We start from the raw sequence: 19,185 nt of genomic DNA, 5'->3' as shown, positions 1-19,185 counted from the left end.
TATTAGTGGTTATTGGTTAAGTAGCTATTTTACTCATCAATATCATACCGTTTACCCTGCTCCCGAAACAGCTACATGTACCGGTATATTGATTATTATTATTATTTTTTACTGTTTTCATCGGTTTGGCTGCATCTGCCCATACAGTAAAGTAAATGTGATAGTCCATGCTGCAAATTTTTCAACTTTAGAGTTGCCCACTAATAATTAATTAATCTGTCAATTATTTCATATTGATGAATCAAATGAAAATAACTATATCCTCATTTCTTTACACAAAAGATATTTCAAATTGACAGTGCAGAAAATGCACAAATTATCATTCAGTTGCTGGTTTAGTCTATAATATGTACTGTTAAGGAAAGGGGTAGTTACGCTACAATGCACACAGGGTGGTCTCGAGTTGGCTGAATGTACAAGTTAGGGTGCTCGGTTTTTGAGAACGGCAATAAGAAACTTCGGCACGATCACACGCCACTACTTTAGTGTTGTAGTATTCTACATTTTCTTATTTTGAGCATTGCCCAAATGTGTTCTGAAAACACCGCCATAAAAACAGTAACGCATTTGCACTTGTTCTTAAATGTCTCCTTAGATGAACCTGATTTACTTGACTTAGTACACACATAAGATAGTGGGTCTAATTTTTTCAGATGTTTATAGTGGAATTCAGATAACTTCTATAACTGCTAAACATGACATTCAGGCAAGTCAATTAAACTAGAGATTTTATTATTATTATTATTAAATAATCCATAATCCCTTCCCATGACATTTTAGTTCCTCATCAACTAGTCCAGTGATTCCCAACCACGGTGCCATTGCACCTTCGTGTTCCTTGAGAGATCATCGGGGAGCTGCAGGAAATGTTAATTCCACCTCGTACAAATAATTCTATGCCATTGACATACAAAGACAGGCAGAACAATGCATTGCTCTTCTATTAGATAGTAGACGGTACATTAAACTTGTGTATGCACCTGTTCCCATTCCTATAACAAAATTAATCAGGCCTTTTCTGCCAGGACATAAAATTTGTGTTCCATTATGTAGCATTCATCCTTGTGGTAACATTTTTGTTTGTTGGCATGTCATGAGAGTTTTCTCATGTAAAACGGGTGCATTGGTTGGGAAACACTGAAGTAGTCGCTCGTTGTGGTTGTTTAGTGTGCATATCAAAGCTGACTGACCTGCATGGCAGGACAGGGGGAGCACACTTCCCCACAACAGAATCGGCAATATAAGCAGGACTTTCTTCAGTCCACTTTTAACCTGCAACCCAAAAAAAATTCAAACATGTACACAATCGACCCTTTAGGAGCTTTTCAATCAAACACGCTTCTGGTTGTCTGTTGAAAACAGACAAACCGCAGTTTGCCAGAAGTTTACAGTCAAGGAAATCATATTGCCGGAGCTTTTTAACAATCGAAATTCCTCCAGCCGATGAACATCACTTTCTTGAAAACAGGGCGGGGGAAAAAAAACTTAAAATATTCATGTGATGTTTTTGCTCAATTATTCCCCAAAAAATACAAATAAAAGGTTAGATAAATCAAGTCAATCTTAACTTGCGTATTAACTTATTGAAAACAAGGTGCTGAAAGTACTTGACTTCAGTCCAAACATCACAAAGATTCCTGGAGCTCTCAAAAAGCATGAGGGGGGGAAGATCTTACTGGTGTCCAAATGAGGAAAATACAAAAGGTGAAAAAAAGAATAATAAAAAATATATATAAAAAAATAAACAGAGGCTCATTTCCAGATTTCAACAGCAGGAACTCAAACATTCAGGGAGTGCAAGAACTACCGGTATCACCTTCATTAGGTACCAGGGGCCGAAAGAAGAAGACGACGACTAGTACTTTCGAGTGGCCCAGGTACCTTTGGGGCGTGGTCAACATAACTGTATATGATTGGATCCTTTCAGTTCCAAGCGCCAAGAACGACTTCCTGGAAGTTGAGGCGGAAATGCGTCTACAGAAGTGCACATAACTGTAATGTTAACTAAGTGTGTTCAAACCTAAGAATAAGTGGTGACTATGTTTTCAACATGGTGTTTATATATACACTATATAGTGCGAGTACACAGCCGTTGGTCCGTCCAGACAATAAGGATTGTTTGTGCATGACATGAATCACATCAAATGTTACTGATGGACGTGGAATTTTTTTTCTTTCAGTTTTCATTTTTATAACAAATCCACATACAACATAAGGTTCGAGTCCGTGGCGTCCCAAAAATGAGCAGCTCAAAGTCATTATCAAACCACACACACACACACACATACACACACACCCTGTTGTCCACTTAGGGTGTAGCGTAGGTGTTTGTGTCCTTGCCGAAGTTGTAGTACTCCTCCATGTCGTCCATGTTGGCTGTGGTCAGCTTGGTGAGGTTTTGCGAGCCGCTATTGTCCATGTTGTTGTCAGATGTGAAGCCGAAGTTCTGGCCTTCATACTCCGCATGGCTCTCCATGTTAGCAAGTACTTCTGCGGAACGGAGGGGGACAGAAAAAAAAGAAGCTAGGATTAGTAATGAGACATGGCTGCCATTTTTGTGTAATTTTGTTTTCTAATATATATATATATATATATATATATATATATATATATATATATATATATATATATATATATAAAAAAACATGGAATGAGCGCTTATAATATTGTATTAGGTCCAGTGAACTTCTGCACATTCACAGATTTTTTCACTTTTCCCTTCAATCCAGGTTGCCTTGGCCCCGCCCCTGTGGACTTGTTCGTCCAATCACATTCAGCTCTGTCTCACGGTCTCCTTTTTAGGAAGACATTTCTTCACGCTTAAAGCGGAAGTCAACCCCCCCAAAGATTCTTAACTCATTCAAACCCCAAAACGTATAAATGTGTTTTTATACTCGCGCTTCCAAAAACATATTTTTACGTTTTATGCTAGAGCATACAGAAGGCTTTGATACAGCTTCTGACATGAAGAGGTTGCTTAAAGCAATGTTATTACAAAAAACGTCCAGCAGGTGGCAGCAGAGTATAAGAGATAGTCAGGGCCATGTTGCAACAAGCCAGTGTTTTCAACAGGAATGTGAATAATTATGCTAATTGCTGCAAAACGGAAACAAATACACAGCTCATCTTCAGAAAACAGGTGAGCTGTGATTGGTCATTGCCTGAGCCCTGAGAAACTGTGATGTCATCTTCAGTCGACAGCAAGTGGTTGCCCCCTCCTGAGATGAATACAAAATGGCTGGATTTTGCTTCACATTCCACAAATGTAATATTAATCAGAATGTCATGTTTAGGCTAGTGAGGTCACATTTAACATATTATTGTCAATAAATCCTTAAGGTCGACTTTCGCTTTAAGGCACCGTTCGCTGTGAAGTTTGCTGCCAAAACATCAGATTGCCGATCAATTGCCGTCAAGCTGTAATTGTCATTTAAGTAAACTCGACGCACGGACTTGTCGGTTCAAGCCCGCACGTGTGGCTCACCTCGTCCTTCGGGCGACACATCCATGCCGTGCTTGACCTTCATGTGCCTGCTTAGGTTCCCCTTCAGATTGAACTTGCTGGTGCAATAGGGACACTTGAAGGGTTTACTGCCAGCGTGCAGATGCATGTGGCCCAGCAGGTTATACATTCTGTTGAAAGACTTGCCACACACCTGGAAGCAAAGCACAAAAATGTTACTATGTTACTCACCTGCGTCATCTGTCGCCAGGTACCGACCTTGCATTTGAAGGGTTTGACGGGCAGGTGGACGATCATGTGGGTCTTGAGCGTCTGCTTCTGGATGAAGCTCTTGAAGCACACGTGACACTGGAAGGGCCTCACGCTGTTGTGGATCAACATGTGTCTCTTGAGGTTGGCCGACAGCGTGAACTCGCGTGAGCACACTTCGCACTTGTGCCCTTTCATGCCCTGCAAAGAGCCGCAAAAATGGACCATTTGACACGTAGGGTTGAAACAATGAGCTGACTTAGAAAGGCAACAGTCACATAGTGGTTGACCAGAACATTGCCCTTTTTATTAATGACTGAAACATTTTCTACTTAGTAGATTAACACCTTAGCTGTTCACAATGGGTATTCCTGCAAGCCTCTGGCGAAAAGTTTTCAGCCTGGATTCGGGTTCGAAATTCCTGCCCTCTGTCTGCGAATCATGTGCTCATTGTGCACGTTAAGAAGGGGATATGCAGTTAAATTTTTCGGCCGCAGGTGGCAGTAGTGATTTAAAATTGGTGTCCAAACTGTCCAAACCCGGGGGCCATTTGTGGCCTGTCATCCATATTTTAGCGGCCCACGGCATATCCTAAAAATGGCATCTGCTACTAATAAATTTGTTTTATGTACTGTAGAGCTTTTCTATATATACACAAATGAACCGTTAACAATTAAACTAGTAACAACATTTCTATTCATAACACTGTGGTGAAGATAAATTGTATTTACAAGCAAAAATCTGCTGTCAAGGTCAAAATTGTGAAAATATCACATGATATTATGATACATGATACAATACTGCTGTTTTTGTTTTGATTTTACTTTAAAATTGTTCAGGCAACAGTTTTTAAAGAAAAAAACAACACTAATATATAAACAATATGCAATGTTGATTGACTGATTTTGGCATACTAGATAAAATTAAACTGGAAAAATTTGAAAGTGGCCCTTGCATCCATCGATTTTTCTGTATGTGGCCCTCAGAGGTAAAAGTTTGGACACCCCTGCTTTAAAGGGACATTCAGTGATCCTAGCGCCATCTAATAGAAAAACATAGAACTAATAATTCATTCATTTTATGTCAAGTCAAGACATCTCAATAGTATGCAAAAAAACACGCATCGCTTAATTTTATATATATATATATATATATATATATATATATATATATATATATATATATATATATATAAATAATCGTAGGTCTAGTAATCACTAATTATATCACATGACTGTAGTCTCACCTTACTAGAGCTGCCATGTTTCGCTGCCATCTTCCTGCTACAGATGCCCAAAGGACAACTTCGCGAATGTTGTTAGCCCAGATGGTATTGCATCGAGTGTCGGACCCAATGGGTCCACCTCAGCTTACCTTCCATAGCTCACTAACTTCTATGATTAGGGTCCGTCACTTTCTGCTTTGCTCTCACAAGCTTTTTTTATTTTTATTTTTTTTTACTAGCTCCTCCCGCTAGCCACTCCGGCTAATTCCGGCTTGCTCGGTCTTTCACCGTCGCTCGCCAAGATGCTCGTTTTGCTCACGCAAAATAAGAATTGGTGGTAAGCTGCATAATGTGGTCTCTGAGCCATCGTAGTGTGCGTGCTCTTGCGTGCTTGTAATGCTATTCTTTGACCACTGGATGGCGCTAAAGATCACTGAAATACCTTTAAAGTTTTTGTAGTCACATATAACAAAACAAGCCACTGTCTGCAGAGAGCAAGTGTGCTTTTTTGTTGCATGTTATTGTACGCTTATCAGTTTTCCCTTTAAAAGATTTCAGTTCATTTTTCAATTAAGTTAAACAGGTCACATTCAAAGTGGAAAAAGTTTTAAAATGATTTATCTTGGTCTCGCATTTTTAAAATCACACAAAAAAACTGGCATTTGAACATGGATATGTGGATTTTTATATATATATATATGTATATATATATATGCATCCACAGTATATATAGACAGTTCTTTATATGCACGCAGATTTGTGCTTTTCACGACTTACGAATCGTGGAGGGACCACCAATTCAAACCACAATGTACTTGCTTGGTGAGGAGCCAGGAATACCCAACCTGTTAACCCAATGACTGACACACACACAGATGAGTACCTTATGGGTGAGCGAGTGCTGGCGTAGGTGGTGCAGCTGCATAAACTCCAAGCCACACTGGGAGCAGGTGTAAGGTCTGGGACTCTGGTGCTTCAGCAGGTGGTTCTGGAGCTGACTGCGGTAGGCAAAGGACTTGTTGCACTCTGTGCACTGGAAGGTGTGCGGCCCCTGGTGGCTGGTCTGGTGGCGCTTGAGGTGGGCGTAGGTGGGGAACTCCAGGCCGCACTGCGAGCAGACGTGGCAGCGGCCGCGCTCGTGCTTGACCTCGTGCGCCCGCAGCTCGCTGGGGTAGGCGAAGCCGCGGCGGCAGAAGCGGCAGCTGTACGGCTTGACGTCTGTGTGCTGCAGCATGTGGCGCTTCAGGTGGCTGGTCTGCGTGAAGCCCTTCTTGCACACGGTGCACTTGTGAGGCCGTGTGCCCTGGTGGGTCAGCAGGTGCGTCTGGAGGTGGCTGGGCTGCTTGAAGAGCTTGCCGCAGTGGGGGCAGGCGTGCGGCTTGATGCCGTTGTGGCCTAAGATGTGCGTGACCAGGTTGTACTTGGACGTGTACGACTTGTCGCACATGCGGCACTTCCAGCGCTTCAGGCCGTCGCCCACGTCCACGCAGTACGACTCGTCGATCTGGATGTTGATGTCCAGGCGGTCCACTCTGCGGCCGCCGTGTCGCCGGGGGGGCTGCGGAGGTTGAGGTTGCTGGTGCTGCGCACCTCCGGCGGCGCTGCCGCCGCCGCCACCGCCGCCGTCTGCCCACATCATGTTTTGGCTGCCGTCTTCGTACTCGGTCCCCATGGACATTTCCCCCGAGTCGTAGCTGCCCACTTCGCTTGTCTGGAAGTAGCTGCTGATGGCTTCATCTTGCTGGTTGGGCTTCATCATGTTGTTGCCCTGGTGATCTACCTCCTCCTCACCCTCGCCGACTCCTCGACCGTGGCCCACCAGGGGGCGCTGGCCCTGCAGTCCTCTGTGCTCGGCTCCTCGGTGGGCCACTTGGGTGGGAGGAGGCGGGTGGACGTGGGTGGTGGCTTGCTGCTCGTTGGAGGCTTCCCGCTCACACTCGGAACAGTTCTTGTTGGTTCCTCTCAGGGTGGCCGGGTCCACTTGAACCAACCCACCCCTGGGAGCCATATTGTTAAGCATGTGGACGCATGAGGCCATGACAGAGTTCACCACTTCCCCTTTGATGTGAGACACGTTCACGTCCCCGCCTTGGAGGACGTGGCGATCGGGCACCACCATTTTCACGTCAGGGTGCTGAGGTGGCCCTTGCTGCCACCTTCTCTGACTGCAGCTGGGTTGCATTTGTCCGTCCTCCGCCAAGTTGTCGCCGAGGTAATCTCCGTTGGCGCCGATGAGCTGGTCGGCGTACTCGTAGTCCACTCCTTCTACTGGCGGCGCAGGCGACTCTTTGGGCTCGCCGGTGTAGAAGCCGTTGGGAGCGATGGTCGCGCCGAAGACTTCATTCTGGGAAATGAGACCTAGCACGGCAGCCTGGGCCAAGGACAGCACTACTACTGGATCTGTTTGTGTGCCTGTGTCCACCAGCCTGGCCATTACCTTGGGCTCACATCTACCCAGGCGCCGGCTCGCCTCCTCCTGGAATCACACAGACACAGATGCGTCAGTCATGACAGTTTTGCGGTTACAATGTGCAATGAAGTAATTTGCGCCCCTTTCAGTATGCAAGCAAACCACACGAGTATAAAAAGTAAGAAATTATTTTTTTGTTACCGTTTTTAGGGTCTGACCGATATGGATTACTTTTTAGGCTGAATCAGATTTTTTGCTGGATAAAACACAGTTTAGATTAATAAAAAAATATAGATAATACATGTTAAAAATTTGCTTGCGACAAGAAAAAACATGTCCGTCAGTAGGATACGGGCTTTAGTAAAAATTACAGGAGAAAAAAATCCATATTCAACGGCAAAGGTCAACTTAAACTGAAATTGCATGGCCAGAGGAAAAAAAATTAAATCTTGCTCTGTGTGTTTGCCGCAGAGTCAGCCAGGTAACATTTGCACAAGTTGGCCAAAAGAGGAACCCTGTCCACAGGCAGCGGATCGTACATGGTGGAAATTTGTTGTGTTTGCAAAAAAAAAAAATACGGTACTTCTTCATGTGCAGTGGAATAATTCCGCACTCGTCTTCCACTTTGAAAGCATGAACCAAAAAACTGTTAAAAATCCTGATCCAGCCTTGGTCCCGCCACCCCCCTTTACTGGTTCTCCCTCACCTACTCGGAAATTGAAGACAATTCAAATCAGTTAAGGTGATTGACTAATTTCATTCACAGAATGTATACAAATTTACAGAAATTGAAAATAAATTTTCCAGATGGTTTTTTTAAGTTATTGGGGAAAAAATTGTCTACAAAGTTTTACAAAAGTCAAGGAAATATTATGTGGTTATCAATAAATAGATTTTTTAGATCCAATCGTAGTTCTTGTCTTTGCCCTAGAGAGTAACTGGAAAACAGTACAGGGTGCACCCCTCCTGTTCCCCAAAGACAGTTGGGATAGACTCCCATACAACTGAGTGCAAAGGGGCGCGCTATAGCAAATGGATGGATGGCTAATGTCAGTGTCACAGGAATGGAACCAAGGACTTCCTGTATCATAATTCATCTGTTCAGCTCAACTGAAAGCATGCGCTGAATAGTGTGGACATATTGCACATTTGTCACAAAGATGTCAACAGGAAGAAGGTTTACTCTAGTTTTGGTGTAATCCTATCACAGTTTTTGCATTTGGTAGAGGTGAAAACAAACTCAGGCTCACTCAAGTCAATGATAAGAATGCATGCACCACAGTAGATATTTGTTCTAGCACCAATACGTGACAGGATTGCCACTATAAATAGACGGTACTACCACTAAAACTAGCCAATCTTCCAACTGAGACCCCATCCCTGATCCGGCATGTTTGCCATGTGTACTGTTGTGTGTGGAGAGGGATTAGATGACCCGCCGAGCTACACTAATCAACAAGCAGCATATGAGGGCAGGAATTTAGGAAGGGAGATTAAGATAAAAACAAAGACAAAAAAAAATGTAACAAAACAAAATAGATGGAGAGGAAAGATGGAAGCAGACAGGGGGAAGAAAAAAGACAGGAGAGAGAAGGGGGAAGGGCGGAGTGAGTGAGGGAAGAGAAGAGGATGAGAGCCACACTACAGGAGGAAGAAAGATATGCTACGAGACAGTCAAGGAAGAGGAAGATAAAGACAAAAAACAACAAGCAGACTGAAAGAAAGCCCTGCTTGAGGACCAATTGGACCCAACTTTGAAAGCACCCCAGGAAAGAAAAGCAACCATTAATCAAGCCACTGCAAACTCACCACATTTCTTCTGCTGTGAGGCTTCAGGTGCTTTAAGGACCTCATCCCTGAGAGCAAGAGTACCGAGTCAGATGAGACTCGCTCGTTATTTATACGCCGGCGCAAACGGGAGGCGGGACCTGCTTCGGCCTGCCTCACTTCATCCCGGCCAAACAAACCAGCCTGCCGTGTTTAAAAACCGAACAAAAAGTCAAACTGAAGCCTCACAAATGCTGGCCGAGGCACATCTTCTGTATTGTGAGCATCCATCATGCATCAGTGTGGAAATGTGTTGGGAGGAGACAAATGGGAGCGCGGGATATCCTGTCAGGTGACTGACATGTGGAAGAGCGAATGAAGGATGAAGGAGAGGGGGGGGGGGGAAGACAGAGGGAGGGGAGAGGAAGCGAGTGGGAGACGGGAGGAGGGGAGCAGGATGTGGTAGAAGGAAAAGAAAAAAAAGAAAGGGAAGACTCCTGCCATCACACCTAAATTCATGATCACCAAATGTCATCCAAATAAGGCAGAGAGGAAAGAAAAAGATGTTAAAACTGCTAACTAGCGCCAAGTGTACGCTGAGAGGTTTGTGTTTATACTGCCAGTGATGAGAGCTTCAAACTAACAAGCTGTGAGACACTAACTGGACACTTAATTAGGTACAATCTAATGAGGTGCACCAAGGCTTCCATAGATCAGGTTGGTAAAAAAAAGAAAAGAAAAGAAAATCGGGCCATGTGAAGCCCCTCAAGATCAGCTCTAAACCTTGTTTGGGAATGTAGTTCATGCAGGTTCAAGCTTGACATTTTAGGCCTCGAGACCTCAGAACATCTCTCACTCTCTGTACAGCAGACACTTTAATCACGCAGCGTCCTTACTGGCGGGCCATGTTCACGTCACATTGCTGATCCCTCTCAGAAAAAAAAACACATTTACACAACTGATGACTCGGCATTCCCTTCAGAAGCAACCTCGCAAAAATGTTACACTCTTCTTATCAGATTTGAGTAGAGTCATTCCTACCAGGCGTCATTCAATTGTTTATTATACGCAGGGTTTGACATTATTGGTGGCCTGATGGCATGTACGCTGCTGTCGAGCCACTACCCACTTTCAGACACTGGCCCGAGCGAACAAACAAAATGCACAAAAGTGAATGTTTCGTTTCGGACTGAATGACTTTTATCACAGGAACAACCCCGGATAAAAAGAGCATGAATCGGGGTTAGCTTCATGTCGCTAGCTTTGGCTAGCTTGATTGCCGCTAGCCTTAATAGATTCATACCAGCGGCGGCAATGCAACGTCTTCAACAGATTAATATGTCCCATAAAACAATAATACATAGACAAAAACTGTGTACAGGCCCACAGGCTTACTCATTTGGTCCCTGGGGGATAGCTGGTGCCCGTGGGAACAACACTGGTGAAGCACACAATGCACCTGGCAATTAAATTAGGCACAATGTCATTGATTTGAGGAGATACAGTCTAAAGGTCAAATGGTATTTTTTTCACACACAAAATCTAGTGTGAATGTGAGGCACTGCCTCTTTTTTTTTTTTTTTTTTGCCATGAGGGTTTTACACATGCAAGCAGCTTGTGAAGTGATGTGGATTAAAAATAGTCAAGTGGGAATAATATTGTGCTTATCTTTTTGCATGACTTTTATTACATGATGAGAATGTCACCAATGCCAAATCAGGACATTTAATAAGGCAATATGATTAAGAAATTAAATAATGTTACAACACTAAAACTCATTCATAAAAATGACAATAATGTTTTAGAAACATTTGACAATAATAATAAAAAAATAGAATAGAATTATTTGTTAAATTAATCAAACTACCAACAGTGAGCTGAGGTCTTAATTTTTAGTGTTACATAACTTTTTGGGGGAAGCAAATGTACTATTTATACATTCAAAACCTCTTTTAAAAGACGCTGGATAGTCTCATTCTCATAATGCTTCCATTGTGTTTTGCTCTAGCCACTTGTTGAGGGGATATGCAAACACCGGGCAGATTTGACCATGGCACAGGTGACTGGAGGGTTAAATAAGGTGACAGATATGCACAAAACCGCTCAACATTGTGTCTGAAATCTGAATCTTTGCATTCGTCAAAGTTTGGATTTTGAATGTCACACATTGCAGTGGCGGTGGGTGGGGGTGCAATAAACAACAGGATAGAGAGAACATGGAGGAAGGCTGCAGAGGACAAAATGGGGGCACAATAGCGGAAGCAGGGGAAGAGAACAGATGATTGCACGGAATGAAAGAGGGACTGGCGGGGGAGGAGATAAAGTGAACAGGGGCGGGAGGGAGGAAGAGAGAGAGAGAGAGAGAGAGAGAGAGAGAGAGAGAGAGAGAGAGAGAGAGAGAAAAAGAGAAAGAGACGGAAGTGGGGGAAGGGAGGATGGAGGGGAAGGAGAAAAAAAAGGAAGGAGGGAGGGAGATTGGAGAAGGAGTGTAGTGTAGGAGAGAAGGGTGACATGATGGTAATGGAGCGAGAGAGGAGGGGAGAAACGAAAGAGAAGGGAGCCGAAAAGAGGGGGATGGGAGAGAAAAACAGAGGAGGGGGGAGAGAGAGCGAGAGAGCGAGCACAAAGCAAAGCCTCACAAAAACATGGCTGCAGTGAAGGGAGAAAAAGGGGAGAACATTGTTGGTTTGGGTGTTTCTTCAATTAAGCATGTGTCACCTGTCACCACCAGGCTGGAGTGCCATTCAGTGCCATGTGTTCAAAGACCTTCACTGGTCACAACATTAGGTACACTTGCACAATCTCAGAGGTCCAACAGAGAGCAAAATAATTGTCTGGTTTTGATGACCACTGCCTGTCACAGTTTACCATTTACCAAAGCTACACTCATTTAAAAAAAACAACTAAGTACAATCGGGCATGCAAGTGTACTTCAACTGAATTTTGGGGTCAATGACCTTCAATAAACAAACTTTACAATTTCAGGATTAATTAATTTTTTTACACAGTGGCGACTCGGCTCAATGCGGGTGGTACCAGGCAGTCCTATTTTAAATTTCAGGTCAGCTGGGGATACAAGTGTGGCTACGCGATGCCATATGGGTGCAGAGTTGCCGAGCACACTCACCGTGAGCAGGTTACTCACATTAGTTTACCGTACACAGCGCTGGTGCACTTCACAAACTCCCCTGGCTTTGCTGCAATGTTTCCTTTTCTTGCTTCCATCAGTCTCCTCTAGACAAAGTTCTGTACCATTGCCGCAGCCCACAGCAACAAAACTTGCTGCGTTACACAATGGGAAGCACAGACTGCAAACATGGCAACCAACCGTGTTATGCTAAAAACATACAAAAACAATGTATTGCCATCCCTAGTTACACATGGCGTATCCATTTCACAAATGTAAGAACAAAATTAATTACTGTTCCATTCCAGTCCTGGAGGTGGCAGTAATGCTCATTCTGAAGTGGCAAACTGCTAAGCAAAGATGAAGCCCATGCTCATCATCTTTTTTTTTCTCTTCTTTACCTTGACCTGGATCCACAATTAAACGAGTTATTCTCTCCACAAAAGGTATTTTGTGTGCTATCTTCTAACACGCACAACTACAAAGTTTACCACCATGGCAGAATTCATCAGTCAATGCATCGCTTTTTCATTTAAACAAACAAACAAGCCACCAATTACAATAGCTCATCATTCCATCCAACTGCATCAAAATGGAAACATGATGAAGGAAACTTCACTAATGGCTGTGTAGGTGTCAGTCAAAACAAAATTTACTGTTACTACAGATGCCTTGGCAGACGATAAAAAAAAACAGTGCGACAGAAAAGAGGGATGGAATCGGGCGAGGGTTGGTAACAATCCGTTAGACACAATGCATGCTGTCACACACACACACAAACATGTGCGCGCATACACACGTGCGCACACACAAAAGCTAAAATTACATTGAAGAGGGCACAAAGTGGGCCAAGTCATCAAGGCGAACAGAGGCCAAAAAAAAAACAAAAAACACTGAATAAGGTTTTGTCAAAGAACAGTCCAATCACAACTAGTTGGTTAAACTGTCAGTAGGGTTGGTCTTAGATTAAGTTGACAGTTATCTTGTTAAGCTGGTTGGTTAACTCCAACCTCTTATTGGATAAAAAATTATCCAAACCAAGTCAGAAATAAAGGAAACCCTTGGTTGTTTGTTAGCATGGTAGCTCATCATTGTAATTGATCATTCAATGGAGTTTTTTGTTGTTGTTGCAATAACCCAGGTAAACTAGTTTGAGCGCAATGGTAATTAAACCGTTATCCTGCTATTAGTTAGCTGACAAGTGTGTTGGTTAATTTGCTAGTTAGCTGCAGATTGTTTCTCGTGTAAGCTAAGCTCTAAAGTACTACTTGCAGCTTGCAGTCTGTAAACTGGTTATCTTATTCACTTTCATGGTAACTTGAGCAAATTGGTTAGCCTGTTAGCCTACTGCTGGTGAGCTTCTAAGCTGGTTAGTGGGCTTGTTATCGGGTTGCCCCTGCTAGCCACCTGCTATTGACCTTGTGAAACGGTTTGTTGCTGCCTGGTGAGTCTCTCTTGGTTAACTTGTTAGCAGCTTGGTTCTTGACCATTGTTTAGCTTTTGACCTGAGTTTGTCAAACTTTAATGGTTAGGTGAGCTCTTTAACTGGTTGGTTTTCCAACATATAAAACAGTTAAGTTATAGTGGTTAGACTGGTACTGGCAGTAGGTTGCTGGTTCTTTGTTAGCTGTGTGATTGAAGTTTTTAAACATGCCAGCAAAAAAACACATCACATTAACAAAACCATGACGCTAGTTTAGTGAGCTTTCCCGAGTTGCAAGGCTATAACTGGATTATTAGTGGATTTTCCTACATTTTGTCTTTTTAATAATGAGGCAATTATGTCCAAGTTGCTTGCTGTTGCCTTGCTTTCACTTTAAGGGCTTCCCAAGCACTCATTAAATAGTAGAGGGCGCTCAGCATGGTTGGAACACACAGACCCGACACATTAGGCTTCTCTGCTTCCAGATTCATCAGCCCCCCACCCCCCCCATTTTTTTTAACCCTGCCTGCAGCAAAGCAGAGCACTGCAATGTGCTGACACCGACATCAGCTATTCTAAACTTGTTAGCATGGCTACATTCACACACACTGATAAAGAATGGTCTGGTTAAATATACAAAAACAAAACAAACGTGTCTTCAGCTACGTCTACGCTATAGCACAACTCTGCTGCGCATTCGTTTTTTAAATAATAATTGCTGAAGGAAATTTAGTCAAATGGTGTTCTTAATAGAGAAGTGTGTCACTTTGTGGGAACGAGGCTTAAGTTCCACCGTGACAAGCCAGTGCATCACTTTTAATACAGCAGCCAGTTAATTAATATTTAGCCAGCAGCCATCAAAAGGCTTTAATGTTATCATCAGTCTTGGCAGCATTGCAGCATTGTGGACATCGAAAAGTGAAAACCAGAGCTGCAGCCGCTTAAATGGGTTTGGCGTAGAACCCGAAAAAGAAAAAGCATCAAGCTGCCTGGTAAACTGTAGAACCACTCGCAATGGGGGCAGTGAAATACAAGCTTCCTGACCACTGGTTCCACTGTGAGCGACAGTTGCTGACGCCCCCGGCTTCCCTTTGGGCAATGATAGAGGATGAAAGTCAAAGTGGCTTCCAAAATGGGTCACTTTGGCAACCAGTACAAAATGTGCAGTAATAAGGAACATCTGCACTGTGCCGATACCAGAGTGACATTTTAATATCCATCCATCCATGACTCATAGACAGACAGGAGGAAGAAGAAGAAACAGTGTACTTTTGTTTCGCAGCAGCCACTTTGTTACAAGCATAGCACTAAACAGTGTGCTCAAATACTGATAATTAGGCCTAATTTGAAAAATGTTCTTCTTTTCTGAATGCATTGTAGTTCTACATAATAGGTTGGCTGGTATGTAAATGCAAATTCCTTCACTCAACCACATTAAAGCTAAAGCAACAGTCACTTTTAGGCGTCAATTCGAGAAGTCAAGTATTACTACACACAATGCTCACGCATCTCAAATAATGCTGTGCCGTGTTATGCACAGGAATTTATCAATTAGTGTAAATCATACCTTAACATTTGAGTACAATAGGAGTCTATGCCAATTTCCACTGCACAGTACCTACCCAATTTCCAGTACCTGGTCATTAGGGGTGTGCCCCCAAAAAAAATTTGATTCTCATTTAGTACGATTCTGAATCGATTTTAAATGTCCTAAAATCGATTTTATTTAAATTATTTTAAACTGTCTTGCCTTTGTCTGTGTGTGCCTTTATTTGAAGCGCTGTTCATGTTGTACCCAATTTGGCCACTGAGGGGCAGAGTGGTTCCACGCGGTCTAATACACTGTTAAGTTGTAGCCATATTAGAAAGTAGAAGGAAAAAGTCACGATCAAGTTATTCCAATAAAAGTTGCTTTTTTTGCAGTGTGGAGCCATTCTTTTGAGTGATAAAAGTGCCACGAGTAGCGCGCTAATTAGCATAAGCGAGTTAGACTGGAGTAGATTATTACAATTCCTTGAACAACTATAGATTGAAGCAAAAATCATTGTCAATCAAATCATTTTGAATCAAAAAATCGTTCTCAATCGATTCTGAATTGTATCACAGACCCAAAAATCGGAATCGAATCGTGAGACATTCAAAGATTCCCACCCCCACTGGTCATCATGCTGAGCTGCCACCATGTTACATGACAAACGATGGGGGAAAAACACAAATGCTAACATTGGTATATCCTGTCACCGTTCCGATTTCTTGCTGCCCCCAGTCTCCTTCGGATAAAATATATCCTAACAAAGACTGAAATACAGAAGACCCTAGGTCGTTTGTTGGCGTGGTAGCGAATCTGGATGAAGGCTGGTGCAGTTGGACCTTGTTTACGATAGGTTTCCTTTGCTTTAATGGCGATGTTACCCAAATTTGTAGCTAGTCAGAACAGCCTGCATTTTATGACTAACCCACACTAATGAGGCACAGCAGTACAGTTCGCTCTTAATTAGAGTAGGACAGGGTATTCCACTTCTAGATCTTATATAAAAAAAATAATAATAATAATCAAATGGAAACAGTAAGCATGGCAGCAAACTAGTTTGGAACCCCAAGACCAGAAATGTCAGGACTGTGAACCCCTGTACTTTGCAGGTGAAAGGCAACAATGTCCTTAAGATACAATACACTTCTGTAACCTATCATGCTAAATATCGGACTAAATTGTATTTCTGTCTGTTCCAGGATAAAAGAACAAAGTCAAGTGCACAAAAGTGATTGGTACGACCCCACTGTCAAGCCCCAGTGTCTCGAAAAGCACACTTTTAAATGAAATTAGTCATCGAACATTCCCTACAACAAAAGTAAAGAAATCAATAAAGCATAAAGTTCGCACAGAACGGGGCCTTGCGTGTTAGTAGGCATCCCCGTGTTGTGTGGGGCAGGGATGGGCAGAGTCGGGCTAATGTGGCCTGGTAGCCCCGGCTCCTGCTCCAGCATGCGGCTCGTCCACCGCGCTCTCTAAACTCGTCTGAGTCTGTTTTTGGCACGGCACAACGTAAACAAGTACAACCAAAATGCAATCAAAACCCCATTTTGCATAGTGTGGTTCAGCTACGCCGCTTGCTTGTGGCACAAAAACAAAAAGAAGCGACTGCGGAAGAGATGTGGTGGTCAACCCCTGAGCGCGAAATCGAACCAAGTTAACCGTTGAAGCAGTCCGAGCAAACACTTTATTACGCCTCGTCTCTATGTCCGGGCGGAAGATAACACGTAAACATGGCGACTCACCTGGTTCCAAAACGGGTTTATGGTGGCGACGAGACTGGTGGTGTTTTTTGAGCGGAACGAAGGACGGCAGCCGTTTGTGTGAAGCAGGAGGGGAGGGAGGAAAGGAAGAGAAGGAGGGGAGAGGAGCTGGCGTGATGAATAAACAAGAGCGCTTCCTCCTTTCTCGACACTAAATCAGCATCCCGGCAATAAATGTCATTTTTCTACTACGTTTGTAGCCGTGAACACAAACTGCAGATTTAGCTGCTTTTTAATTACGCTCACATTATTTGCACGGTAGTGTGATACTTAAATAGGCGTCAATGTGTTTTTAGATTATATAAATTAAATTATAGCGTTTTGTAAATAATGTTAAATGGCAGCCAGAGTTACATTTATTTGCAATTTATTTGTGATGTTTACGATTTGACGTCATTTGTGATACCTCGGGTGTTCCACAAGATGGCGTCCTTTCTCCTCTTGGAGCGATGTCCAGCCTGCGTATAATTAAATCACAGTACATAGAATAACATAAAATGTCTATCATTATAATTTAGTGTTTTTATGTGTGAAAGAGTCACTTTGCACGAATTAACAAGATCAGCCAATCTTTCCCATTTAAAAAAAAGACAGTGACTGTTAAAACAGGTTATATTTTGCTCGTGTTAGTTTTAGTGTTTAGTCAAAAGGTCAGTGTACACTTTTTAATTTTGCACGTTTATTAAAAAAAAAAATAATGTATTGGTCATTTATCGCTGTTAGGTGCATTTAATAGCTACATGTGCACTTCTTTTTATATATATATACACAGAGCAGTATGCCTAATTTGAATTGTTGGGTGAAATCCGTCCTGTTTTGACTGAGTGCATTTTATTATAGTAATATACACACACGCACGTGCATGCTCTTTACAGAAAGTCTTTAACTTCTTCATGTTTCTTGCCTGCCTCTTGGAAACTCTCAGATTTAGCCCTCTCCGCAGAGAACAACCACCACAGAGGAAGGGCCCGAGCCAAGATTGAAATACAGACATCGCCAAATTTGACGCTAGAGGGCATCAACAGCTCATGTTTAGCTTTAACCAAAGGTGCCTCAAGTTCAGTACGTCTCAGTGCGGCCTCATTGTGATTAGCATCCCTTCATTAGTTTTCTATTGATGGTGAGGGATACTGTCCCTATTATATTCTGAGAGTTTTGGGTTTATCGTTATCCAGAATCTCAGCAGTTCATCAAACGTTTTTGTGGTCAATGGGTTCACCTTCAGGCAAGATGGTCTTCAGCATATTTACTTTGGATTGTTAAGTAGGAGAATAAACAAGTAAAATGTGCACAATGTGATAGCAAGAGTGGCCTCAGAGGATAGCCCAGAATCGGGTGGAGTACATGTGAAGTTTTTAGGATGCTCATTCAAACTAATATTTGTTGAAAAAGGCAAATTTATTTTCTCATATAGTGGACAGATTTGAAGTCAATAAAATAACAAAATGATCAGCCCTTAGGTTATTATTGCTTCCGAACATGTGGACTCATAGGATAGAATCATCATTTCATCAGTGTCTTAAGGACCATTTAGTTGGTGCTTGCGTTGGGCAGAACAGAAGTAAGCAAAACTATGCATTGATAGCTAGCTCAATTTCTTCTATTACTTTCTTTGCCCCGTGTCACCGTTCTGCCTCTCACAGGAAAGTCATGGTACTACAACTACATCTGGTTTGGGAGAAGATGTGCCATTTTTGGTGGACATACAGTATGTGTGGTATTGGCCATCGCGAGGAGCAGTAAACACATGGCGATTTCGTCCACGTCACATGACATCTCGCACATTTCTAAAAATAGGTTCGGATGCTAAAATTTTGAATATGTGCAGCCCCACTTCAGAGACGATCTACCAGTAAATATTAGGTTGTCCTTCCACTGTGCTGTCGACATCTGGTTGTGAGGATGAGAAGCATGTTGCGTAACAGTCAATGAGAAGCAGGCAATGAGAAGCAGTGCGAGAGGACGAAGAGGGCAGAATTAGCCGTAGGCCCCTCAGACTACATTTACCTGTTGTGTCATCATGTAGACTTGTTTAAAAAAAAATAATCATACACATAGCAGATGTACTGTTAAGCCTATAAAGTCTGACTAATTCCAAAAAGCACGTGAGCAAGTGCAGCTAGTAAGGGAATGCTACTACTACCAAACCAAAAAGTGAATTCGGCATGACAATTTCAGGCAATGTTATGATTTTTGTGACCATATTATTGTCGTTTTAATACATTTG

The 19,185-nt window shown here is 42.8% G+C and overlaps 1 protein-coding gene across 2 annotated transcripts; it reads right to left on the bottom strand.

Moving 5' to 3' along the window:
- Nucleotides 1-711: 711 nt before the first annotated feature.
- LOC147176923 (uncharacterized) lies at nt 712-17,083 on the bottom strand. 2 transcript variants are annotated; one of them, XM_086070519.1, is made up of 5 exons: nt 16,941-17,083; nt 5,821-7,413; nt 3,722-3,913; nt 3,485-3,656; nt 712-2,490 (listed from the first exon to the last, which is right to left on the bottom strand). In XM_086070519.1, the coding sequence occupies exons 2-5, from the start codon at nt 7,369-7,371 to the stop codon at nt 2,309-2,311; spliced, it is 2,097 nt and encodes a 698-aa protein (XP_085926645.1). In that variant the 5' UTR covers nt 7,372-7,413; nt 16,941-17,083; the 3' UTR covers nt 712-2,308. The 2 variants fall into 2 exon arrangements, with proteins under 2 accessions (XP_085926645.1, XP_085926644.1); XM_086070518.1 differs by lacking the exon at nt 16,941-17,083 and adding an exon at nt 9,157-9,358.
- Between the last annotated feature and the right edge of the window lie 2,102 nt (nt 17,084-19,185).

The sequence above is a fragment of the Leptonotus elevatus genome, chromosome 3 (assembly GCF_054856555.1).
Source record: "Leptonotus elevatus isolate MCC_2025b chromosome 3, RoL_Lele_1.0, whole genome shotgun sequence".
Lineage (NCBI taxonomy): Eukaryota > Metazoa > Chordata > Actinopteri > Syngnathiformes > Syngnathidae > Leptonotus > Leptonotus elevatus.
The sequence above is the reverse complement of the archived record's forward strand: the minus strand, read 5'-3'. Positions and strand labels throughout refer to the sequence as shown.